We start from the raw sequence: 25,350 nt of genomic DNA, 5'->3' as shown, positions 1-25,350 counted from the left end.
TATCTTTGGGTAGCATTTCTCAAGCTTGGCAGCTGGACGATGGGTGAACTTCCACTTCCAGAATTCCCCAGCCAGAATGCTTTAAGAGGGCGGACTTCCACTCCCAGAATCCCCCAGCCATCATGCTTTAAGAGGGGAGGACTTCCACTCCCAGAATCTCCCAGCCAGCCTGCTTTAAGAGGGATGGACTTCCACTCCCAGAATCCCCCAGCCATCATGCTTTAAGAGGGGAGGACTTCCACTCCCAGAATCTCCCAGCCAGCATCCTTTAAGAGGGATGGACTTCCACTCCCAGAATCCTCCAGCCAGCCTGCTTTAAGAGGGATGGACTTCCACTCCCAGAATCCTTCAGCCAGCCTGCTTTAAGATAGTGGAGAATTCTGGGTGTTGAAGTCCACCCAACGTCCATCTCTCAAGCCTGAAAAACACTCTGCCTACATCAAAAATATCTCCATGGAGGACAAACCAGGACAAAATCAGCTGCCCTCAGAGCAAAACAATTTTGGGTTCAAATGCACCACCACCCCCATTTTGTTCCCTGCCGTAAAACGGCTGTAAAATGCAAAAAGTTTTAATTGTTTCCTTTCAAAGCAAAAACGGGGAAAAAAATAAGCAGAAGCTGCTATTTCACCCCAAAAGCAACAAAAACCTCCATTTTTTTTCACACCTGACACAGAACAAGCTTGCTTTAAAAAAAAAAAAAGACTCTGTAAGAAAATTATCTTGAAAATTTAACCATGGGGGCCTTTTTTCCCCCCAAGCCCTTTACTGAAATCATTTTTCTGCTTTCCGGTCTTTGGTGCGAATTGTCTTTCCCGGAGAGAAGAAATATAAGAATGTAGAAGATATATTCTCACCCCGAGAAATCAACCTTTGCTGCTTACCCTACTTGAGTTTAATGATTAGGGAGAAATTGCTTTAACTCTTGTAAGTAAGGGTTAGGAAAAAACACCCCACCCAACACACACACACACACACACACACACACACACACGCATGGAACAGTTTGTTTTTTTTAACACCACTTTGTGCGATGGCCTCTGCGGAATTTCGCTCTCAGAAAAGCACCACCTGTAAAAAGGGAAAAAAAATAATAATGTTAAACTTCTGCATTGAAGAAAAAAAAAAAGGACAAGAGATCCAGGTATTTCTTGACCGATGATTATGGCAATTGGGACCTTCCAACCATTCCTTTCCTGAACCTTCAAAGTAACAAAGGCTCTGAAAAAAATGACTTATGACTGTTTTTCACATTTATGACTGTTGCAGCATTCCCCTTGGTCACACGACCAAACTTCAAATGCTTGGCAACTGGTATATCCTATCATTTACCTACCTACCTACCTACCTACATCTATCTATCTATCTATCTATCTATCTATCTATCTATCTATCTATCTATCTATCTATCTATCTATCATCTTATCTATCTATATCTATCTATCTATGTATCTATGTATCTATCTATCTACCTATCTATTTGTATCTATCATCTACCTGTATTTATCATCTATCTGTATCTATCATCCATCCATCCATCCCTTCCTCCCTCCCTCTATCTGTATCTATCATCTACCTGTATCTATCATCCATCCATCCATCCATCCATTATCTATCTATCTATCTATCTATCTATCTATCTATCTATCTATCTATCTATCAATCTGTGTCTATCATCTACCTGAATCTATCATCTATCTGTATCTATCATCCATCCATCCATCCATCCATCCATCCATCCATCCATATCTGTCTGTCTGTCTGTATCTATCATCTACCTGTATCTATCATCTATCTGTATCTATCTGTCTGTCTGTCTGTCTATATCTATAATTTATCTGTATCATCTATCTATCTATCTATCTATCTATCTATCTATCTATCTATCTATCTATCTATCTATCTATCCATCCATCCATCCATCCATCCATCCATCCATCCATCTATCTCTATTCTATCATCTTTCTATCATCTTCCATCCATCCTTACTTCTGTCTCTATCATCTTTCTCTTCTCTCCCTCTCCCTCCCACCCACACCCTCCATCCATCCAATCATCTACATCTACTCATCTATTTATCCGAATATAAAATAGCAGAGTTGGAAATGGACCTTGGAGGTCTTCTAGTCCAACCCCCTGCCTAGGCAGGAAACCCTATACCGTTCCAGACAAATGGCTATCCAGCATCTTCTTAAAGACTTCCAGTGTTGGGGCATTCACAACTTCTGAAGGCAACTTCTGTTCCACTGGTTAATTGTTCTCACTGTCAGGAAATTCCTCCTCAGTTCTAGATTGCTTCTCTCCTTGAATAGTTTCCACCCATTGCTTCTTGTTCTGCCCTCAGGTGCCTTGGAGAACAGCTTGACTCCCTCTTCTTTGTGGCAACTCCTGAGATATTGGAAGACTCCCATCATGTCTCCCCGGTCCTTCTTTTCATTAAACTAGACCTACCCAGTTCCTGCAACCGTTCTTCATATGTTTTAGCCTCTGTCCCGTAAACACACAGCACCGACAGGTGCTGCAACCTGAGCTGATCTCCATCCTCTGCACATCAAAGGTGACTCTTGATCTCATCATAAATACTTTAATCTTGTTTTCCTGGCAGCCATCCGGAGTCCTTCGGCATGTTTTCTCCTCAAATTCCCAGGCTATTTTCCACCCGAGAGATTTCCTGGCTGTCCCTCATCCAAATACTAACTTGATATTCCCCTGCTTGGCTTCCCACGAGACGCGAGACGCCATTGTCAGCGAGAGGACGGACAGTCCTCGACATATGACCGTTCGCTTATGGACCGCTCAGAGTCACGCACAGGGATTGCCTTCAACCACGGTTGCCCAGAAAGTTCACAAAACGGAGCAAGACTCCCATTAACCGCTGGCTCTGCCTTAGCAAGAGGAAATTTCATCCTCGGTGCTGGTCGTAAGTCGAGGACTCCCTGTAATCTCAAGCAGTTGCTAAACAAGCGGTCGTAAGTCTAGGACGAGCTATAGCATTCCCGGAAGCTTTGTGGAAGGGTCCATTTCTTGTTTTGGCCTACTGTTGTGGCCCGCCAGTGGATCTGACGCAGATTCAGACAGTGAGGAGGTTGGGGAGGAACCTGGGCCAGTCCTGGAGTCTGGGGAAGGCTCGGATGAGGGCTCTGTGTCGGAGGCAGAGAGGGGGCCAGGGCCATCTGACAGTTATCAGCTGCCTTCGGAGTCGGACATCAGTGAGGCAGAAGAATAGCTGGAGCCTGTTCCCAGTGTGCGCATGCGCAGATTGCTAGACGAAGGGAACAGCTAAGGAACAAGGGTCGACTTGGGAGAAAGGCCATAGGTGGACGGTGAATGGCCCCTCCCAGAGGGAATAAAAGAGGAGCGAAAGGGGAGTGGAGTTTGCAGGAGGCAATTAGTTCGACTTGGAAGTAAAGCCACAGTGGACAGTGAATGGCCCCTCCCAGAGGGAATAAAAGAGGAGCGAAAGGAGAGTGGAGTTGGCAGGAGATAATTAGTTCGCTTAATTGGTGCGTGACTCTCCGAGGCTCCTTGCCAAGTTCTGCAGAGATCGGCCTGGCAGCTCTCCAAGGCAGATAAGGTCTGTGACTATAAATCCTCCCTTGAAAGACTTTGCTGGATGTGAAGGAGCAGAATCCACAGTCAATGAATAAAAGGGGTTTTTCTCGGGACCAGGAAGTTGCTTCAGGCTCTCGGGAAGCCTCGGTCAGAACACCTATTCCGGAGGGCTGACGTGACGCATCCTGGCCAGGACTCACCTTAATCACAATGGCGGCCACTATGCCAAGAACTGCCAGGGCGACGAGGCCGAACTTCCACATGCTGAACCGCTTCAAGACGATGAATTTGGCCCAATCCACCTTCTTCTGGCTGTTCGGGGGGTACCGAATACTGTTGGCGGCTTCCATCTTGAACGACCGGATGAGACAGGCGCGGAGATGGGAGAAGGTATCGAAGCCAAAACGGCCGTGGTAGGCACCCATGCCACTGTTACCTGTGGGGAGAATCAGTTTTGAAGGGAAGGGGTCATAGGTGGGGAGAGGGGAGTTGTATAAAAACCAGGAGGTGGGGAATTCTAGTTCTGTGTTAGGCATGAAATCTGGCTGGCTTTCAGCCCTCTCTAAGCGGTTTACAGAGTCAGCATATCGCCCCCAACAACAATCCGGGTCCTCATTTCACCCACCTCGGAAGGATGGAAGGCTGAGTCAACCCTGAGCCGGTGAGATTTGAACAGCCGAACTGCAGAACTGCAGTCAGCTGAAGTAGCCTGCAGTGCTGCGTTTAACCACTGCGCCACCTCGGCTCTTCAGACTTGAGGGATGGAGAATCTCTTAAAAGACTCTAAGCAGAAAATCTTTCTAATTGGGAAACCCAAACGCCCCCCCCCCCCTTGAGACTTACCGACGCCCCCGAAAGGGAAACCTGGGATGGAAAAGTGCATGAGAACGTCGTTTGCAGTCACTCCGCCACTGGAGGTTTCGGCAATCATTTTATCGATGACCTGGGAGGCAAGAGAGAAGAACCGGGACTGCAAAAGGCCTTCGACACATCGGTGGGTCTGGGTGAGAAATCAAGGCCGACTCCCATGTGGATGGGTTAACCGGGGGGAGGGGAGGGGGTGGGGGGTGTACAGCTAGTCCTCGAATTGCGACAGTTCCACAGCACTGAAAAAAGGGACCGACGACGACATTTCCCACTCGCGAATTTTGCAGCATTCCCACGATCCCGTGGTCAAATTCAGGCGCTTGGCAACTGGTTCATACTTATGACGGTCGCATTAACCAGGGGTCACGCAATCCCCTTTTTGTGACCTTCGGCTTGTTTGGATTTACTTAACAATCATGTTCCATAAGTTATGGACCGCCATGATTCACATAGGGACTGTGGCAAGAAAGATCGTAAAATGGGGAAAGACTCACTTAACAAATGACTCGAGAAGAGAAAAGGAGAGAAAGAAAGAATGAAAGGAAGGAGGGAGGGAGGGAGGAAGGAAAAAAAGGGAGGGAGGAAGGAAAGAAAGAAGAAAAAGGAAGGAAGGAAGGAAGGAAGGAAAAAAGGAAGGAAAAAGGAGGGAGGAATGAAGGAAAGAAAGAAGAAAAAGAAAGGAAGGAAGGAAGGAGCAAGGAAGAAAGGAATGAAAGAAAGAAAAAAGGAAAGGAAGGAAGGAGCAAGGAAGAAAGAAAGGAAAGAAAAAGAAAGAAAAAGAAAAAAGGAAAGAAGGAGCAAGAAAGAAAGGAAGAAAGAGGAAGGGAGGAAGGAAGGAAAGAAAGAAAAAAGAAAGAAAGGAGCAAGGAAGAAAAGAAGGAAAGAAAGAAAAAAGAAAAAAGAAAAAAAGGAAAAAGGAAGAAAAGAAGGAAGAGGGAGGAAAGAAAGAAGAAGAAAAGAAAGAAGAAAAAAGGAAGGAAGGAAGGAAGGAAAGAAAAAGAAAAAGAAAGAAAAAAGGAAGGAAGGAAAAAAGGAAAGAAGGAAGGAAGAGGGAGGAAGGAAGGAAGGAAGAGGGAGAGAAGAAAGAAAGAAAAACAAAGAAAAGAAAGAAAAGAAAGAAAAGCAAGAAAAGAAAGAAAAGAAGAAAAAGAAAGAAAAGAAAGAAAAGAAGAAGAAAGAAAAGAAAGAAAAGAAGAAGAAAAAGGAAGAAAAAGGAAGGAAGGAAAGAAGGAAGGAAGAGGGAGGAAGGAAGGAAGAAAGAGGGAGGAAAGAAAGAAAGAAAGAAAGAAAGAAAAGGAAGAAAAAAGAAGGCACTACAAAGGTTTATATCCGAAGGAGGAGTGCCCAGAAGGAAGAGATTCCTGAATTGTTGAAGGGCACCGGGGGGTGGGGGTGGGGAGGGGGGGACCGTGGGGAGCCCCCCCCTACCTTCTTGTCGTTGGAGAAGACGTAGAGGGCCAGGGGTTTCTCCCGCTGGTTGATGAACTGGATGGCTTCCTCTAGGCCCTTCACCGGGACGATGGGCAGGATGGGGCCGAAAATCTCTTCCTGCATGACGCGGGCTTCTGGATTGACGTCCGTCAGGATGGTGGGAGCTGGAAAAGAGAGGCAGGGAGAGGAGGCCACGAAAACGGCCACGGTTCTTGGCCACAGGATCAGTGGCAGGGCCAGCCCTAGCACTGGGGGACACAAGGCAAGCCTATGTTTTGACGTACTATATTTATATTTATTGAGAGTTTTACAGAAACTCAAAGACAATGGAAGGAAGGAAGGAAGGAAGGAAGGAAGGAAGGAAGGAAGGAAGGAAGGAAGGAAGGAAGGAAGGAAGGAAGGAAGGAAGGAAGAAGAAGGAATGAAGGAAAAAAGAAAGAAAGAATAGAAAGAAAAGAAGGAGGGAGGGAGGAAGGAAGGAGATGGAGAGGGAAGAAGGAAGGAAAAAAAAGAAAGAAAGAAAAGAGGGAGGGAGGGAGGGAGGAAGTAAGAAAGGAAGAAGGAAGGAAGGAGAGAGAGATGGGGAAGGAAGAAGGAAGGAAGGAAAGAAGAGAGAGAAAAGAAAGAAAAAGAAAGAAAGGAAAGAGGGGGGAAGGAGGGAGGAAGGAGAAAGAAAGAGGGAGCGATTGATTGATTGATTTTTAAGAGATGAACCCATTAAACTTTGGAGTCTGAAATGGTAGAAATTTTCCTGCCTAAGCAGGGGGTTGGACTAGAAGACCTCCAAGGTCCCTTCCAAATATGTTCTTTTGTACACTGTAAGTGACCTGTTCATCTTTTACACTCGGGTCAAACTGAAATTCTCGGATGCCCCCAAGTTATTAGAACATAGACTCCCAGGGCTGGAAGGGACCTTGGAGGTCTTCTAGTCCAACCCCCTTGCTCAAGGCAGGAGACCTTATCTGCTATCCCAACAAGATATCTCAAAGGCCTTCAATAAATGGAGGGTGTGTGTGTGTTGGGGGCTCACCTATGAAACAGGTGGACTCATCAGTTTCACCCCCGTAGGCCACCTTCTGTCCTTCCAAAAGGCCCGTCAGTCTCTTGAAATGACGCTTGTTCACGATCCGCTCGTAATCCGGGGAGTCCTTAACGTTCTCGCCGTAAAATTCCTGCGAGGGAATCAACATGGATGGGTTGCTTTATGTAACCAGGATTGGAGTCCTTGAGTTATGACCACAATGGAGATTGGAAGTTCCATCACTAAGAGAGATGGGAGGGAGGGAAAGGAGGGGGGGAGGGAAGGAAGGAAGAACGAATGGACGAACAACAGCAGAAAGAACAACAGAAAGAAAAAGGGAAAGCAAGGAAGAGAAAGAGGATGGAAATAGAATAAGAAGGAAGGGAGGGAGGGAGGAAGGAAGAAGACAGAGGGAAGGAGATAGGGAGAGAGGAAGGAAAGAGGGAGGGGGAAGAGAGGGAAGAAGGAAGGAAAGAAGGGAGGGAGGGAGGAAGGAAGAAGACAGAGGGAAGGAGATAGGGAGGAAGGGAGAGGGAAGGAGGGAGAGGGAGGGCGGAAGGAAGGAAAGAGGGAGGGGGAAGAGAGGGAAGAAGGAAGGAAAGAAGGGAGGGAGGGAGGAAAGAGGGAGGGGAAGAGAGGGATGAAGGAAGGAAAGAAGGGAGGGAGGGAGGAAAGAGGGAGGGGAAGAGAGGGGAGAAGGAAGGAAAGAAGGAAGGGAGGGAGGGAGGGAGAAGACAGAGGGAAGGAGATAGGGAGGAAGGGAGAGGGAAGGAGGGAGAGGGAGGGAGGAAGGAAGGAAAGAGGGAGGGGGAAGAGAGGGAAGAAGGAAGGAAAGAAGGGAGGGAGGGAGGAAAGAGGGAGGGGAAGAGAGGGATGAAGGAAGGAAAGAAGGGAGGGAGGGAGGAAAGAGGGAGGGGGAATAGAGGGAAGAAGGAAGGAAAGAAGGGAGGGAGGGAGGAAAGAGGGAAGGGAAGAGAGGGAAGAAGGAAGGAAAGAAGGAAGGGGGGAAGGAAGGAAGAAGAGAGAAGGAGATAGGGAGGAAGGGAGAGGGAAGGAGGGAGATAGGGAGGGAGGAAGGAAGGAAAGAGGGAGGGGAAGAGAGGGAAGAAGGAAAGAAAGAAGGAAGAGACAGAGGGAGGGAGGAGAAAAGGAAAGGGGGGAAAAGGAGATCGATTTTTCCAACCTGATTTCCTTCAGTATAAAAGGGAAAAAAGAGAAATTTTGAATTTCCTGCATTAAGATTCGGTTATTTTGCCCTGGAGTTCCCGTGGGATTTGTCTCATGCCTGGCCTACCTCGAAGGCTTGGAGTTGGGGATTTACGCCCTTCCCTTGCGGTTACCACCCCGGGAAGCTTTTGCTAAGCCATCAGTGCAAAAGATAAGCAACTTCCATTTTATTATAACCCCAAATCTTTGGGTCGCTGCTGGCAACAGAAGTTGCTTTGCTGCTAATCCCGGCCGAGGAAAAAGGTTTCCTCTGGAGTTTTGGTCAAGGACAAACGCACGTTTCTCTGTTTTTGAAGATTCAACTGGCATTTGCCCAGAAACTCCCACGTTCTGATGCCGTCGAGACAGTGAGGAAATCTAATTCCCCTACCCACCCACCCACCCGGTTCTGTGGGCGTGGCTTGGTGGGTGGGTGGGTGGTCTTGTGACTGGGTGGGCGTGGCCAATTTGTTTTCACTCTCTAAAGCATTTTTTTCCTGCCTCTTTGCCCAAACCAGCAGGAAAAAAATTCTTTAAAAAGTGGGGAAACAACCTTTCGAGGATGGCGTGACTCACAGCTGAGCTGCGCGATCCTCAGTTTGCAGAACAAATGACAATCGTCCCTACCGGTTTGGCTGAACCAGGCCAAACCAGGAGGATTTCACGCCTGTGTCAAGACCTGGTTTTGCCCCCCCAGTGGCCTTTCCACAACTCAGAAGACCCCCGGCCCAGTTCTTACCTTGAGTTTTTGTTTCATGATCTCCACGACGGTCTTCTGAATGGATGGGCTGCATAGGATGTAATCCGGGGCGATGCAGGTCTGGCCACAATTCATGTATTTCCCCCACGCAATCCGCCTGCAGGAGGAAAGGATCCCCAGAATGTTAAGACTAGGAAGGGGCTCATTTCTATCCTGATTCCCACTTCTATTCTACTCTATTGTGATTTCCTCTTCTGTTCTGTCCTATTCTTATTTCTATTCTATTCTATTCCATTCCATTTCTACATTCTATTCTATTTTTATTTCTTATTCTATTTTTGTTTCTATTCTATTCTCATTTCTATATTTTATTCTATTCTCATTTCTATTCTATTCTCATTTCTATTCTATTCTCATTTCTATTCTATTCTCATTTCTTATTCTATTCTATGCTATTCCATTTCTATATTCTATTCTATTCTCATTTCTTATTTCTATTCTATTCTTATTTCTATTCTATTCTATTTTTATTTCCTATTCTATTTTTGTTTCTATTCTATTCTCATTTCTATATTCTATTCTATTCTCATTTCTATTCTATTGTGATTTCTTATTCTATTCTATTCCATTTCTATTCTATTCTTATTTCTATTCTATTCTCATTTCTATATTCCATTCTATTCTCATTTCTATTCTATTCTATTGTGATTTCCGTTCTGTACTAACCTATTCTTATTTCTATTCTACTCTTATTTCTATTCTTATTTCTATTCTATTCTTATTTCTATTCTATTCTATTTTTATTTCTTATTATTCTCATTTCTTATTCTATTCTATTCCATTTCTATTCTATTCTTATTTCTATTCTATTCTCATTTCTATATTCCATTCTATTCTCATTTCTATTCTATTCTATTGTGATTTCCGTTCTGTACTATCCTATTCTTATTTCTATTCTATTCTCATTTCTTATTCTATTCTATGCTATTCTATTCTTATTTCTATTCTTATTTCTATTCTATTCTTATTTCTATTCTATTCTATTTTTATTTCTATTCTATTCTCATTTCTTATTCCATTCCATTCCGTTTCTACATTCCATTCTATTCCAATTGAGCCTAGTCACTCTCTCACGCCCGCCTACATGACAGGATTGTGGTTGTGAAGACAAATAAGAGAGAGAAAGGTATGTATGTCGAATCAAATACCAGAAGGAAGAGGAGCACTCCCTCCAGTCATTATTTTGATTACAACTTGTTGGATAACCTGTATTAAAAGGGCACCTTCGGCTGTCATGTGAAACCATCACGATGAAAAACATGTTGATTGTTTGGGTGTGTAAGATACATTTCGACAAAAGTATGCTCCTCCTACACATCACCCCACACAAAAGTTTTCCCACAGTTGCTTTAAAAAGCGGGTGAGTAAATTTACTCAGCTCTGCGTTAGACCTAGATCTAAAAATCCAGACTTTTCAAAGAGTTGGCCAAGGGTAAAGGGGAGGAAGGGGAAGGAGAGAAGGGAAAGGAGAGGAGGAAGGAAGGAAGGAGAGAAGAAAGAGAAGAAAGGGGGGTAGGAAGGAGGGAGGGAAGGAGGGAGGGAAGCAAGGAGGGAAGGAAGGAGGGAAGGAAAGAGAGGAGAGAAGAAAGGAGGGAAGGAAGGAGGGAAGAAAGGAGAGAAGAAAGGAGGGAAGGAAGGAGGGAAGAAAGGAGAGAAGAAAGGAGGGAAGGAAGGAGGGAAGGAAGGAGGGAATGTAGGAGAGAAGGAAGGGGGGAAGGAAGGAGGAAAGGAAGGGGGAAAGGAAGGAGGGAGGGAAGGAAGGGGAGTAGGAGAGAAGAAACGAGGGAAGGAAAGAGGGAGGGAGGGAAGAAGAAGTAGGACCGTTGTAAGATAAGATGGATCTATGGGATGATAAAAAAGCAATCTTCAAGTATATTGTCAACAGTAGGGAAAAATTGTTATAAATACATATTATTAATAACAGTTATGAGATCATATAATTGTGAATGTATATATGAAATTGTTAAAAAAAAACAAAAAAAAAACCCCAAAGAGTTGGCCATTCCATTCCATTCTATTCTGTAATCCTATTCTTCTTTCTATTATAGCAATAGCAATAGCAGTTAGACTTATACACCGCTTCATTGGGCTTTCAGCCCTCTCTAAGCGGTTTCCAGAGTCAGCATATTGCCCCCAACAACAATCCGGGTCCTCATTTTACCCACCTCGGAAGGATGGAAGGCTGAGTCAACCCTGAGTTTGGTGAGATTTGAACAGCCGAACTGCAGAACTGCAGTCAGCTGAAGTGGCCTGCAGTGCTGCATTTAACCACTGCGCCATCCTAGCCTATTTCCTACGTCCATGCCACTTCCCAAGCATCTCAATGTCCATCCTGTGAACCTTGGGGCATGCTGGACAGTGTTTGAAAAAAAGTTCCTTTTTTCAGTGACTTTGGAATCTGGCTCCCTGTTGAAGATGCCAAACTCACTTGCAGGCCACCTCAAGATTGCAGCCCTCATCGATGTAACAGGGGCTCTTCCCGCCCAGCTCAAGCGTGACGGGGGTCAGGTGCTTGGAGGCAGCTTCCATAACGATTTTGCCAACGGTGCTGTTGCCTGTGTACAAGATGTGGTCGAATCTTTGCTTCAGCAGTTCTGTCGTCTCCGGCACCCCTCCGTTGACCACTGGATACAGATCCTGGGGGGGCGGGATGGGGGGGGGTGTTGGGAGAGGGGATACAGGCAGTCCTCGAGTTACGAACCACAATTGAGCTCCAAATCTATGTGGCTAAGTAAAATCTTTGCTAATTTTGGCAAATGTTATGACGTTTCTTGCCGCCGTGGTTAAGGGAATCCTTGCGTTTTGCTAAGTGAACTATGGGGTTGTTAAGTGAACCTGGATCCCTTATGGAGTTTCCTGGTCAGAATAATACAATACAATAGCAGAGTTGGAAGGGACCTTGGAGGTCTTCTAGTCCAACCCCTTGCCTAGGCAGGAAACCCTATTCCATTTCAGACAAATGGCTATCCAGCATCTCCTTAAAGACTTCCAGTGTTGGGGCATTCACAACTTCTGGAGGCAACTTCTGTTCCACGGATTAGCAATAGCAATATAGCAATAGCAGTGGACTTATATACCGCTTCATAGGCCTTTCAGGCCTCTCTAAGCGGTTTACAGAGAGTCAGCATATTGCCCCCAACAATCTGGGTCCTCATTTTACCCACCTCGGAAGGATGGAAGGCTGAGTCAACCCTGAGCCGGTGAGATTTGAACCGCTGACCTGCTGATCTAGCAGTAGCCTGCAGTGCTGCATTTTAACCACTGCGCCACCTTGGCTCTAATTGTTCTCATTGTCAGGAAATTTCTCCTCAGTTCTAAGTTGCTTCTCTCCTTCATTAGTTTCCACCCATTGCTTCTTGTTCTACACTCAGGTGCTTTGGAGAATAGCTTGACCCCCTCTTCTTTGGGAAAACCTCTGAGATATTGGAAGACTGCTATCATGTCTCCCCTAGTCCTTCTTTTCATTAAACTAGACATGCCCAGTTCCTGCCATTGTTCTTCGTATGTTTTAGTCTCCAGTCCCCTCATCCTCTTTGTTGCTCTTCTCTGCACTCTTTCCAGAGTCTCCGCATCTTTTCTACATCGTGGTGACCAAAACTGGATGCCGTATTCCAAGTGTGGCCTTACCAAGGCCTTATAAAGTGGTATTAACCCTTCACCTGATCTTGATTCTCTCCCTCTGTTGATGCAGCCTAGAACTGTGTTGGCTTTTTTGGCAGCTGCTGCACACGGCTGGCTCCTATTTAAATGGTTGTCCACTAGGACTCCAAGATCCCTTTCACAGTTACTACAATTGAGCCAGGTACCACCTATACTGTACCTGTGCATTTCGTTTTCCTTGCCTAAATGTAGAACCTGACTCTTTTCACCATTGAATTTCATTTTATTAAACAGTGCCCAATGTTCAAGTCTGCCAAGATCCTTCTGTATCTTAAGCCTGTCTTCTGGAGTGTTGGCTATTCCTGCCAGCTTGGTGTCATCTGCAAATTTGATAAGTTCCCCATTTATCCCCACATCCAAATCATTGATGAAGATGTTGAAGAGTCCTGGGCCTAAAACAGAGCCTTGGGGTCCTCCACTGCATACTTCCCTCCATGTAGATGCAGTTCCATTGAGGACTAGTTGAATTGAATTGAATTTATTGCATTTATATGCCGCCCTTTTCCCCGAAGGGGACTCAGGGCGGCTCACAATCCAAGTCAGGGAAGGGGATACAGATAAGGGATAAAAAAGACGAACAGAACAATACACAATTTAAAAACACACAACAGTCATACCATTCGAGACGGGGGCAACAGCTCTTTAGCCCCAGGCCTGTCGGAACAGCCAGGTTTTAAGGGCTTTGCGGAAGGCCTGGAGGGTGGTGAGGGTTCGAATCTCCATGGGGAGTTCGTTCCAGAGGTCGGAGCAGCCACAGAGAAGGCTCTCCTCCGGGTAGTCGCCAGTCGGCATTGGCCGGCGGATGGAATTCGGAGGAGGCCTAATCTGTGGGATCTAATCGGTCTGGTGGAGGTAATTGTTCCATTGAGGAAGGTCACTAAAAGGGGATGATGTGACCCCCTGGGCAGTGCAACCGTCATAACTGTGAGTCAGTTGACAAGCATCCGAATATAAATCCTGTGACTGTAGGGAGGCACCGGGGGGGGGGGAGAGCACCAGGGGGGGCGCGTGCACATCCTTCCTTTTTCTCCTCGCATGCTGAAATCCCCCACACCCATAATGCAATGCGCCCCACTCTGTGAGCATGTGCATGTGACATACACCCATGCTCCACCCACCCCCGCGCATATCCCCTTCCTCGAGTCCTGTTTTTGGTTTCAGGAGGCTTCAGTGAGGCCTGCTAGGCCCAAAACGGGGCATGGGGTGGGGTGGGGGGTGGATATGGCAGGAGCACAGGCGGGAGGGGTGTCAAATGCACATGCTCACAGAGTGGGGCGCATTGCATTATGGGTGTTTTTCGAGAAAAAAGGAGAAAAAAAGTTAGCCATTAGTTTAATCCTGTGAAAGACTCCCACGCAACAATTCTTCACACAACGTGGCAACAATTCTTCACACTGACCTTGTCGAGGTATTGAGGGAGCAGCTTTTCAAACAACTTGGCTGTGTTTTCGCTGACCTCCGATGGCTTGACCACCACAGCATTGCCTGAAAGACACACATACACAGGAATGGAGGATTAAAGGACGCCCTGAGGCCATCTAGTCCAACCCCATGCTCCACGCCAGGACCCAAATTACAGGTAGTCTTCAACTGATCAGTTCTAGGCTGCATCAACAGAGGGAGAGAATCAAGATCACGTGAAGGGTTAATGCCACTTTACAAGGCCTTGGTGAGGCCACACTTGGAATATTTGCATCCTGTTTTGGTCACCACGATGTAGAAAAGATGCGGAGACTCTGGAAAGAGTGCAGAGAAGAGCAACAAAGAGGATTAGGGGACTGGAGACTAAAACATATGAGGAACGGTTGCAGGAACTGGGCATGTCTAGTTTAATGAAAAGAAGGACCAGGGGAGACATGATAGCAGTCTTCTGATATCTCAGGGGTTGCCACAAAGAAGAGGGAGTCAAGCTATTCTCCAAGGCACCTGAGGGCAGGACAAGAAGCAATGGGTGGAAACTAATCAAGGAGAGAAGCAACTTAGAACTGAGGAGGAATTTCCTGACAGAGAGAACAATTAATCAGTGGAACAGAAGTTGCCTCCAGAAGTTGTGAATGGCCCAACACTGGAAGTCTTTAGGAAGTTGCTGGATAGCCATTTGTCTGGAACAGTATAGGGTTTCCTGCCTAGGCAGGGGGTTGGACTAGAAGACCTCTAAGGTCCCTTCCAACTCTCCTATTGTATTGTGTTTTTTTTTTAAATATAGCCACTCAACTCACACACAGTGACTGTAGGAGGCTTTGGTGTCAAACTGGATTTCTCGGAGGGCTGGATTAGCATCGTAATTGTCCTCCGCGGTTCGGCCAGGAGGGGATATTGGAGCGAGGAGATGGGATGGACAGCCTCCTGCAACATCCTGGCAGCCAAAATGGGCTGCGAGGTGCCACGGGGTGCCCTCCTAGCCCATTTGGCCAGCAGGGTGCTGCAGGAGGGTGTCCAGGCTGAAAACGGGCCATGTATTGACTGTTTCTACTCTCCCCCCCTGCAGCCCTTGTTCGCTAACAGAGGCACCATGAGCTGGTCCTTTTCTATTTACCGGCTAGATCCAGCCCATGGGCCTTGAGTTTGAGACCCCTGTCCTGGGCAATTTAAAATGAGGATAAGATTAGAGGTTTTATTTGTTTACTAGCTGATAACCCAACACTGGGAGTCTTTAAGAAGATGTTGGATAGTCATTTGTCTGAAACGGTATAGGGTTTCCTGCCTAGGCAGGGGGTTGGACTAGAAGACCTCTAATGTCCCTTCCAACTCTGCTATTGTATTGTATTGTATTGTATTGTATTGATCACCAGCTTTGGCTTAGCAATTGTGGCAAGAAAGGTTGTAAAACAGAGCAAACGGATGTCTCACTTAAGCAAGATAAATCTTTGGCTCAGTCCTGAAGAAGATTCTTGGATGAGAAACGAAAAGTCTTCGAAGAAAAACCAGAAAGTCCAGTTGCCTGTTGGGGAAAAAAGCACCTTAGGGACACCCATGGAATCCGGCATCCAGTTTTGGTCCCCACATTACAAAAAAGATGTTGAGGCTTTGGAAAAAGTGCAGAGAACGACAATTAAGATGATTGAAGGCCCGAAGATTAAAATATATGAAGAACAGTTGGAGGATTTGAGTTTGGCCAGTCTAGAGAAAATAAGAATTAGGGGGTGACATGATAGCAGTCTTCCAATATTTGGGGGTTGCCTCAAAGAAGAGGGAGTCAAGCTATTCTCCAAAGCATCTGAGGGCAGAACAAGAAGCAATGGGTGGAAACTAATCAAGGAGAGAAGCAACTTAGAACCGAGGAGAAATTTCCTGACAGTGAGGACAATTAACCAGTGGAACAGCTTCCCTCCAGAAGTTGAGACTAGACTTATCTGAAATGGCAGGGGTCTCCTGCTTGAGCTGGGGGTTGGACTAGAAGACCTTCAAGGTCCCTTCCAACTCTTTATTCTATGGATGGATGGATGGATGGATGGATGGATGGGAAGGAGAGAGGAAGGGATGGAGGGAAGGAAGGAGGGAAGGAAAGGAAGGAAGGATGGAAAGATGGGGAGGAAAGATGGGGGGGAGGAAGGGAGGAAGGAAGGTAAATAGATGGAAATTAATCAAGGAGAGAAGCAACCTGCAACTACTTCCTAACAGTGAGGACAATTAACCAGTGGAACAACTTGCCACCGGAAATTGTGGGCGCTGCATCACTGGAGGTTTTTTAAGAAGAGACTGGACAGCCATTTGTCTGAAATGGTATTATAACGTATTTTTCGGTGTATAAGACGCACCAAGGTTTTGAAAAGGCAAATTTTTTAAAAAAATTGGTAGATAGAAAGAGGGGATAGAGAGGGAGAGAAAGAGAGAGAAATACAGTAGGTAAGTAGCTAGGGAGAGAGAGAGTAGTTAGGTAGGTAGGTAGGTAGATAAAGGGATAGAGAGAGAGAAATAGAGAGAGAGAGAGAGAGAGAAATACAGTGGGTAGGTAGGGAGAGAGAGAGTGTGTGTGTGTGTGTGTAGGTAAGTAGGTAGATAGAGGGATAGAGAGAAATAGAAAGAGAGAGAGAAATACAGTAGATAGGTAGGGAGAAAGAGAGAGAGTAGGTGGGGCGCGTTGGTAGATAAAGGGGGGAGGAGAGAAATACAGTAGGTAGGGAGAGATAGATAGATAGAGAGTAAGTAAGTAGGTAGGTAGATGTTTCCAGGTGTATTTATCCATGTGCTGGAGAAGGAAATTTCTGACAATCTGCAGCACTTAAGACTTTGTTCCTGCTGGCACAACACTTGATCAATGTAATCCCCATCAAAGAGCTTTCCAAAAGGGGGGGAAAAAGTTTTTGCACTCTGCAAACCTCCCAAAATGGCTCGTTTTTTATGAAAACGGGCCCGTTATTTTTTCAAAAAAAGGCATGAATAGCCTGGGAGGGGGGGTTGCAGAGTGCTCTGGGGGGGAGCAAAAAAAGGCCCGTTTTTCACAAAAATGGGGCCGTATTTTGTCAAACAAATTGCATGCATAGCCTTATGGAGGCTTATACAGTGCTGCTGGGGATTGGTGGGTAAAAAAGGGCCGTTTTTTTGCTTATTTCTTCCCTCCCCAGCCCCTAGGAGCTCTCTGAAAACCTCCATAAGGGTATGGCCAGCCATTTTTGCAAAGGGGGCGGGGTTTCAGGAAGCCAAAAATGCTGTATTCAGTATATAAGACGCACCCAGATTTTCAGCCTCTTTTTTTGATGGGGAAAAAAAAGGTGCGTCTTATACTCTGAAAAATATGGTAGGTTCTCTCTGCTTGAGCCAGGGGTTGGACTGGAAGTCCTCCGAGGTCCCTTCCAGTTCTATCCTGAGGATGAAGATTTCAGGTGAGTAAGACGCATACCTGCAGCGATGGCTGCTATCAGAGGCCCCATGACCAAGACGAAGGGGTAATTCCACGCCCCGATGACCAGGACCACGCCCAGGGGCTCCCGATGGATGTAGGTCTTGTCGCCCAACGTCATCACGGTTTTCTCCACGGGCTGGGGGCTCGCCCAATCGGGGAGCTTCTCCAGCATCTGGTCAATCTCGCCCAGGATGATCATGAACTCGTAGCTGAAGCTGTTGAATGCGCTCTGCAAGAGTTACGTCTGTGTCCGTCAGGGGGGGCTCGATATATAGAATTGTGTAATAAATACATGAAAATCAATAAAGACAAACAAGGGGTGCCTTGCAATGAGATGGGTACCAAACAGAATTTATCAATAAATCAATAAATAAGAGCTTTGGTTTTAAAAATCCCAAGTCTCTGGACATAACATATGATTGTAATTGAGGGGTCCTTAGTGCTCTCTGAGCTCCTATTTTACCAAAAGCCATCATATATTTCCTCCGGGTATGAATCAAAGTGGGAAATTCTTGAGTTTCTTTCTCACACTTTCCTGATTTCCCGGGGCAGGCTCCTGTTTCACTAAAAGCCACCATATATTTCCTCCAGGTATGAAGGAGAATCAGTGGGAAAAATCTTGAGTTTCTTTCTCACGTTTTCCTGATTTCCTGGGGTAAACCCCTGTTTTACTAAAAGCTACCATATATTCCCTCCAGGTATGAATCAAAGTGGAAAATTCTTGAGTTTCTTTCTCACACTTTCCTGATTTCCTGGGGTAGAATAGAATAGAATAGAATTTTATTATTTGTATGCCACCCTTCTCCGGGAGGACTCAGGGCGGCGAACAATTCAAGGGGGAAAAAGGGGAACATAAAAAAAAAAAAATACAAATAATAAAAGTAAACAACAGTCGCACAACCATACATGTCGAGAGGGGAGGGAACTCATCACCCCCAGGCCTGCCGGCAAAGCCAGGTTTTGACGGCTTTTCGGAAGGCCTGGAGAGAGGTGAGGGTCCGGATCTCTGTGGGGAGTTCGTTCCAGAGGGCCGGAGCTGCCACAGAGAAGGCCCTCCCCCGGGTAATAGCCAGGTGGCATTGGCTGGTAGATGGCACCCAGAGGAGGCCAACCCTGTGAGATCTAACGGGTCTGTGGGAGGTAATTGGCAGCAGGCGGTCTCTCAAGTACCCAGGTCCAATACCATGAAGGCCTTTATAAGTTACGACTAGCACCTTGAAGCGTATCCGGAGACTAATCGGTAACCAGTGCAGCTCCCGGAGGATAGGTGTAACGTGGGTGTACCGAGGTGCACCCACAATCGCTCGCGCGGCTGCGTTCTGGACGAGTTGAAGTCTCCGAATACTCTTCAAGGGCTGCAAGGGGTTTTTTCACTAAAAGCCACCATATATTTCCTCCAGGTATGAAGGAGAATCAGTGGGAAAATCTTGAGTTTCTTTCTCACACTTTCCTGATTTCCTGGGGTAGACCAGGAGCGTGTGATTTATGCTTTCTCAGAACAGCGTATCCGCTCCCATCCCCAGTGCTCCACGTAGCACTGTCAATGTCAACTCATAAAGTTGCCATGGTGGAGAAATGGATGCCTTTGGCTAGAGTTGGATCTCAGCAGGCTTGTGAGGCGTGCACCTCATTGGTGAATGTGATTTACGACGCAGACTGAGGGGAGGGAAGAAACAGGTTCAGCCATCATTAAAATGAGGTCAGATCTGACTGCAGTGGGGCATTGCCGAAATGGTGTGCCTAATAAATGACTGGGTTTCTTTTGAAACTTGGCTCGAGTCTCATGAATTAATGAGGGCATCTTTCGGAAACCTGACAGTCCATCAACACACCCAAGCGCTACGGCACCAACCTTGTGGAGATCCGCCATCAGGGCCGCGGCGATTCTTTCTCTTTCTCCTCCAACATCTTCTTCAAGGCTTTCAGCTGCTGGATCCGGAAAGCCAAAACGGGCGTGTCTTGCCCGTGTTGAAGGCGGCCCGGGCCTGATCCACCGTTCGCTTCAACTTCTCCATGTCGGTTCCTTGGAAGCTGCAAGATGAACAGAAAGGGTCGGTCACGGCAACTACGATGGAATAAGGCCAATAGGCGAGATAGCCCGGATGATGTTCCTAGTTGGGTAATGAAACGTCGGCAAGAAAACAATCAACCTCAGAGAGCACTAAGGAACCCATAATTCTCCTCCTCCTCCTCCTCCTCCTCCTCCTCCTTTTCCTCCTGCACACACACACCCCTTCTAGCACTGATGATGTTACCTAGTTGGGTCATGAAACGTCTGCAAGAAAACAATCAACCTCAGAAAGCACTAAGGAACCCATAATCATCATCATCATCATCATCATCATCATCATCATCAATCATCATCCTCTTCTTCCTGCACACACACACACCTTCTAGCACTGATGATGTTCCCTAGTTGGGTCATGAAACGTCTGCATGAAAACAATCAAGAGAGAGCACCAAGGACCCCATAATTATTATTATCCTCCTCCTCCTCCTCCTCCTCCTCCTCCTCCTCCATTCTAGCACTGATGATGTTCCCTAGTTGGGTCATGAAACGTCTGCATGAAAACAATCAAGAGAGAGCACCAAGGACCCCATAATTATTATTCTCATTCTCCTCCTCCTCCTCCTCCTCCTCCTCCTCCTCCTCCTCCTCCTCCTCCTCCTCCTCCTCCTCCTCCTCCTCCTCCTCCTCCATTCTAGCACTGATGATGTTACCTAGTTGGGTCATGAAACGTCTGCATGAAAACAATCAAGAGAGAGCACCAAGGACTCCATAATTATTATTCTCCTCCTCCTCCTCCTCCTCCCTTCTAGCACTGATGATGTTACCTAGTTGGGTCATGAAACGTGTACAAGAAAACCACCAAGCTCAGAGACCACCAAGGACCCCAGAGTTTTCCTGCTCCTCCTGCTCCTCCCTCCCTCCCCCCCCTCCTCCTTCCCACAAAACCCCTTCCCTTCTGGCACTGATGGTGTTATCTAGTTGGGTAGTGAAAAGTCTGCATGAAAACAACCGAGGTCAGAGGGCACCCAGGACCCCACAGTCCTCCTCATCCTCCTCCCCGCAAACCTCACTCCTTTCTAACACTGATGATGTTCCCTAGTTTGGTAATGAAACGTCTGCATGAAAACAACAAAGCTTAGGGAGCACTAAGGAGCCCACAGTCCTCCTCCTCCTCCTCTTCCTCCTTCACTGCACAAACCCACCTCTCTTTTAACACTGATGGTGTTCCCTAGTTGGGTCATGAAACGTCTGCAAGAAAACGACGACGCTCAGGAAGCACCAAGGACCCCACAATACACCTCCTCCTCCTCCTCCTGCTCCTCCCTTCTAGCACTGATGATGTTCCCTAGTTGGGTCATGAAACGTCTGCAAGAAAACGACGAAGCTGAGGAAGCACCCAAGGATCGCACAGTCCTTTTCCTCCTCTTCCTCCCCTTCTCCCTTCACCACACAAACCTGTCTTTTAGCACTGATGATGTTACCTAGCTGGGTCACGAAACGCCTGCAAGAAAACCACCAAGCTCGGGGAGCACCAAGGACCCCCACAGTTTGACCCATAACTACAAAATATTCTCTTCTATCAGTAAGGTTAAAAGGACGGTAGGTTTTGGGTTTTTTTTTAAACGGCTTGACTGTTTTTATTCGGTTAACCTTATTTAACATTTTTTTATTGCTGTGTTTCTACCGCTCCTTGGTCGAAAACGTTCTGCCCAATGACTGTTAACTTTGGGTAATCTGGATAGCGTAATAATAGAATGCTAGTTTAACCACACAGTATAACCTCTTCTTCCATTCCCGTCCTCTGGAACATAGCAATTAACCAATAAACAAACACCCTATGGAGGCAAAATGGATTTGAACCCATTTCTTGGTTTAAGCCTCAATTATAAGGGACCCCACATTTTGTGTCGGACAGGGGTGGCGCTGAATTCATAATCTAAACCTTTTAGGCGTGGCAGTCGTATCCTGCCCCCCACTCCCACCCCCAAATTGCCAATGCATCTCTGGGTGAATTTACAAGATTTTTAACAATATTCAGCCTCGAATGTTCAAAGGTTTTATTTCTTTTAAAACACTAATATTTCATCGTTCGTCAATCATTAAAACATCCAAGTACAATTTTTTTTGTGTGTGTGTGTGCCCCTCCCTCCCCCTCCAACTTTCCAGAACCCGTACACGGTATGGATTTTTAACAAACACAGTCTAAAATCTATTGGGGGGGAAAAAAAGGAAATAAAGAAATAGCAATAGCAATAGCAATAGCAGTAGACTTATATACCGCTTCATAGGCCTTTCAGCCCCCTCTAAGCGGTTTACAGAGTCAGCATATCGCCCCCAACAATCTGGGTCCTCATTTTACCCACCTCGGAAGGATGGAAGGCTGAGTCAACCCTGAGCCGGTGAGATTTGAACCGCTGAACTGCTGATCTAGCAGTAGCCTGCAGTGCTGCATTTAACCACTGCGCCACCTTGGCTCTTAATGACATTCTGCATTGACCTTAGCTTCTTCTTGCTGAACTAACTTTAAACAATTTAAATCATTTCTGATCTTAAGCATAGGCTAACTGGAATTTCTTGGTCCCGTATTTGTTTTGTATATAGTCAATCCATTTTTTTCCAGTCTCGTTTATATCTCTCATTTGAGTGGTCTTTAAGATATGCCGATATTTTAGCCATCTCGGCTAAGTTTGTGACTTTCAATGTCCATTCTTGGATTGTAGGCAAGTCTTCCTTCTTCCAGTATTGTGTCACCAACAATATTCAGTCGCGAGGGCTCCTGGCAAAGGGATCTCCAAACTCGGCAACTATTAAGACTGGGGAAATGCTGGCTGGGGAATTCTGGGAATTGAAGTCCCCCAAGTCTTAAAAGTTGCCAAATTTGGACACTCCCTGCTCTAGAGTTAGTCAAGAGCCGAGGTGGCGCAGTGGCTAGGGTGCAGTACTGCAAGCCACTTCAGCTGGCTGTTATCTGCAGTTCAGTGGTTCTAATCTCACCGGCTCAAGGTTGACTCAGCCTTGCATCCTTCCGAGGTGGGTGAAATGAGGACCCAGACTGTGGGGGCGATATGCTGACTCTGTAAACCGCTTAGAGAGGGCGGAAAGCCCTATGAAGCGGTATATAAGTCTAACTGCTATTGCTATCTATCTATCTATCTATCTATCTATCTATCTATCTATCTATCTATCTATCATCTATCTATCTATCTATCTATCTATCTATCTATCTATCATCTATCTATCTATCTATCTATCTATCTATCTATCTATCTATCTATCTATCTATCTATCTATCTATCTATAGCCGAGGTGGCGCAGTGGGTAGAGTGCAGTACTGCAGGCCACTTCAGCTAACTGTTATCTGCAGTTCAGCGGTTCTAATCTCACCAGCTCAAGGTTGACTCAGCCTTCCGTCCTTCCGAGGTGGGTAAAATGAGGACCCAGATTGTTGTTGGGGGCGATATGCTGACTCTGTAAACCACTTAGAGAGGGCTGAAAGCCCTATGAAGCGGTATATAAGTCTAACTGCTATTGCTATTGCTATAACTATTACTGCTTAATATGATCAGGTCCAACCCCCAGCTAAGCCGAATGTATGTTGTGTTTTTTAAACTGTTTTCGTTTTCTCTCCCCTATTTGTTATTTTTATTTTATCTCGTATTTGTAAGCCACCCGGAGTCCTCCGGGATTGGGCGGCACATAAGCTCATTAAATTACAAATTAATTACAAATTGCAGTAACCGTGAGAGGGATCTTGGAGTCTTAGTGGACAAATAGGGGCCAGCCGTGTCCAAGCCAATGCAATCCTAAATTGCATTAACAGAGGGATACAATCAAGATCAAGGGAGGTACTAATGCCTCTCTATAATCCCTTAGTAAGGCCACACCTAGAGTATTGCATCCAGTTTTGGTTACCACACTGTAAAAAAAGATGTTGAGACTCTAGAAAGAGTGCAGAGAAGAGCAACCAGGATGATGAGGGGACTGGAGGCTCAAACGTACGATGAACGGTTGCAGGAACTGGGCATGGCTGGTCTAGGGAAGAGAAGGACCAGGGGTGACAGGAGAGCATCTTCCAATATTTGAGGGGCTGCCCCAGAGAGGAGGAAGGGGTCAAGCTATTTTCCAAGGCACCTGAAAGGCAGATAAGGAATAATGGATGGAAACTGACCAAGGAGAGATTCAACCTGGAAATGAGAAATTTTCTGACAGTGAAAGCAATGAACCAATGGATCAGAAGTTGCCTTCGGAAGTTGTGGGAGCTTCATCCCTGGAGGCTTTCAAGAAGAGACTGGAGTGCCATGGGTCAGGAATGGCGTAGGGTCTCCTGCTTGGGCAGGGGGTTGGACTAGATGACCTACAAAGTCCCTTCCACTCTGTAAATCTGAATCTATCTAAGACGATCAAAGGCCTGGAGGCTGAAACATACGATGGACGGTTGCAGGAACTGGGCCTGGCTAGTCTAGGGAAGAGAAGGACCAGGGGAGACAGGAGAGCATCTTCCAATATTTGAGGGGCTGCCCCAGAGAGGAGGAAGGGGTCAAGCTATTCTCCAAAGCCCCCTGAAGGTCAGACAAGGCATAATGGAATGGAAACTGACCAAGGAGAGATTCAACCTGGAAATAAGGAGGAATTTTCTGATAGGGAGAACAATCAACGCATGGAACAGAAGTTGCCTTTGGAAGTTGTGGGAGCTTCATCACTGGAAGCTTTCAAGAAGAGATCTGTCGGGAATGGCATAGGGTCTCCTGCTTGGGAAGGGGGTGGGCTAGATCAGTGGTCTCCAACCTTGGCAACGTTAAGACCTGTGGACTTCAACTCCCAGAGTTCCTCAGCCAGCAAAGCTGGCTGAGGAACTCTGGGAGTTGAAGTCCACAAGTCTTAACGTTGCCAAGGTTGGAGACCACTGGGCTAGATGACCTCCAAGGTCCCTTTAAATCTCTCTCTCTCTAACTTTGCTCTCCCATCTGTCCTGGGACCTTACAGGTTAATTTTCAACAGGTGCTTATTAAGGGCCCAGTGGCATTTAGCTCATCCCACTGGAATGCCATTGTCCTTTCCGCAGCAGGAGGTGAGAAACGTCCAAGAATTTCTGGCCTCCTCCTTGATCACAACCTCCCACTGTGTTCCCGGCCCACACCCACGTCAGGTATGGATTTTTTAAGAGGCTTTTGAGTAACACAATATCCTGGCAGGTCACCCCGTTGCGACAACCACAATCCTTCTTCAAACAGCTTGAGTGGAAATTGAAAGCTGCCCCACTCTAAAACCAGGCCTTTCTTTCCTGTCTTTAAAAGGTTTCAGGATCACTAAGTGGGGAGAATCAGGGCCAAGAATGAGATAAGGAGGAAAGCAGAGATGTTAACGTGGACTCAGTGGTACAGGTGGCCTTTTAGTTACGACTGTAATGGAATCTACTTATCACAATTGGAAGTCTTCGGCTTACAATGAATAGAAAAGAATAGGACTAGAATAGAAATAGGAACAGAATAGGAATAGGAATGGAATAGAATAGAAGGAATGTAGAATAGAATAGAATGAATGCAGAATAGCATAGAATAGGAATAGAATAGGAGTAATGTAGAGTAGAATAGAATAGAATATAGAATATAATGTAGAATAGACTAGACTAGAAATAGAATAGAAAGAATAGAATAGGAGGAATGTAGAATAGAATAGAGTAGAATAGAATGAATGTAGAATAGGATTAGAATAGAATGAATGTAGAAGAGAATAGAATGTAGAATAGAATAGAATAAAATAGAATAGGAGGAGTGTAGAATAGAATAGAATGAATGCAGAATAGCATAGAATAGGAATAGAATAGGAATAGGAGGAATGTAGAATATAGAATAGAATAGAATATAGAATAGAATGTAGAATAGAATAGAATAGAAATAGAATAGAAATAGAATAGAAATAGAATAGAAATAGAATAGAAATAGAATAGAAATAGACTAGAAATAGACTAGAAATAGAATAGAATAGGAGGAATGTAGAAT

General features: G+C 45.9%; 1 protein-coding gene across 1 annotated transcript in view; it reads right to left on the bottom strand.

The window, feature by feature from the left end:
* Positions 1–995: 995 nt before the first annotated feature.
* The window catches only part of ALDH3A2 (aldehyde dehydrogenase 3 family member A2), a 25,887-nt gene continuing 1,532 nt past the window's right edge, over positions 996–25,350 (bottom strand). Inside the window, exons 2-11 of the mRNA XM_087702818.1 lie at positions 19,193–19,371; positions 17,338–17,569; positions 13,897–13,982; positions 11,266–11,474; positions 8,817–8,934; positions 6,881–7,022; positions 5,848–6,014; positions 4,396–4,495; positions 3,753–3,988; positions 996–1,071 (exon numbers count right to left, since the gene is read on the bottom strand). Of these exons, the coding sequence (XP_087558944.1) occupies positions 1,057–1,071; positions 3,753–3,988; positions 4,396–4,495; positions 5,848–6,014; positions 6,881–7,022; positions 8,817–8,934; positions 11,266–11,474; positions 13,897–13,982; positions 17,338–17,569; positions 19,193–19,210 (1,323 nt within the window). The 5' untranslated portion in view covers positions 19,211–19,371 and the 3' untranslated portion in view covers positions 996–1,056. The remainder of the gene's footprint in view (positions 1,072–3,752; positions 3,989–4,395; positions 4,496–5,847; positions 6,015–6,880; positions 7,023–8,816; positions 8,935–11,265; positions 11,475–13,896; positions 13,983–17,337; positions 17,570–19,192; positions 19,372–25,350) is intronic.

Source organism: Thamnophis sirtalis, unplaced genomic scaffold (assembly GCF_051295495.1).
Source record: "Thamnophis sirtalis isolate CommonGarterSnake01/CBP01778 unplaced genomic scaffold, rThaSir2_p1.2 scaffold_17, whole genome shotgun sequence".
NCBI lineage: Eukaryota > Metazoa > Chordata > Lepidosauria > Squamata > Natricidae > Thamnophis > Thamnophis sirtalis.
Note: the sequence above shows the minus strand (reverse complement) of the source record. Positions and strands in the feature narration are given on the sequence as shown.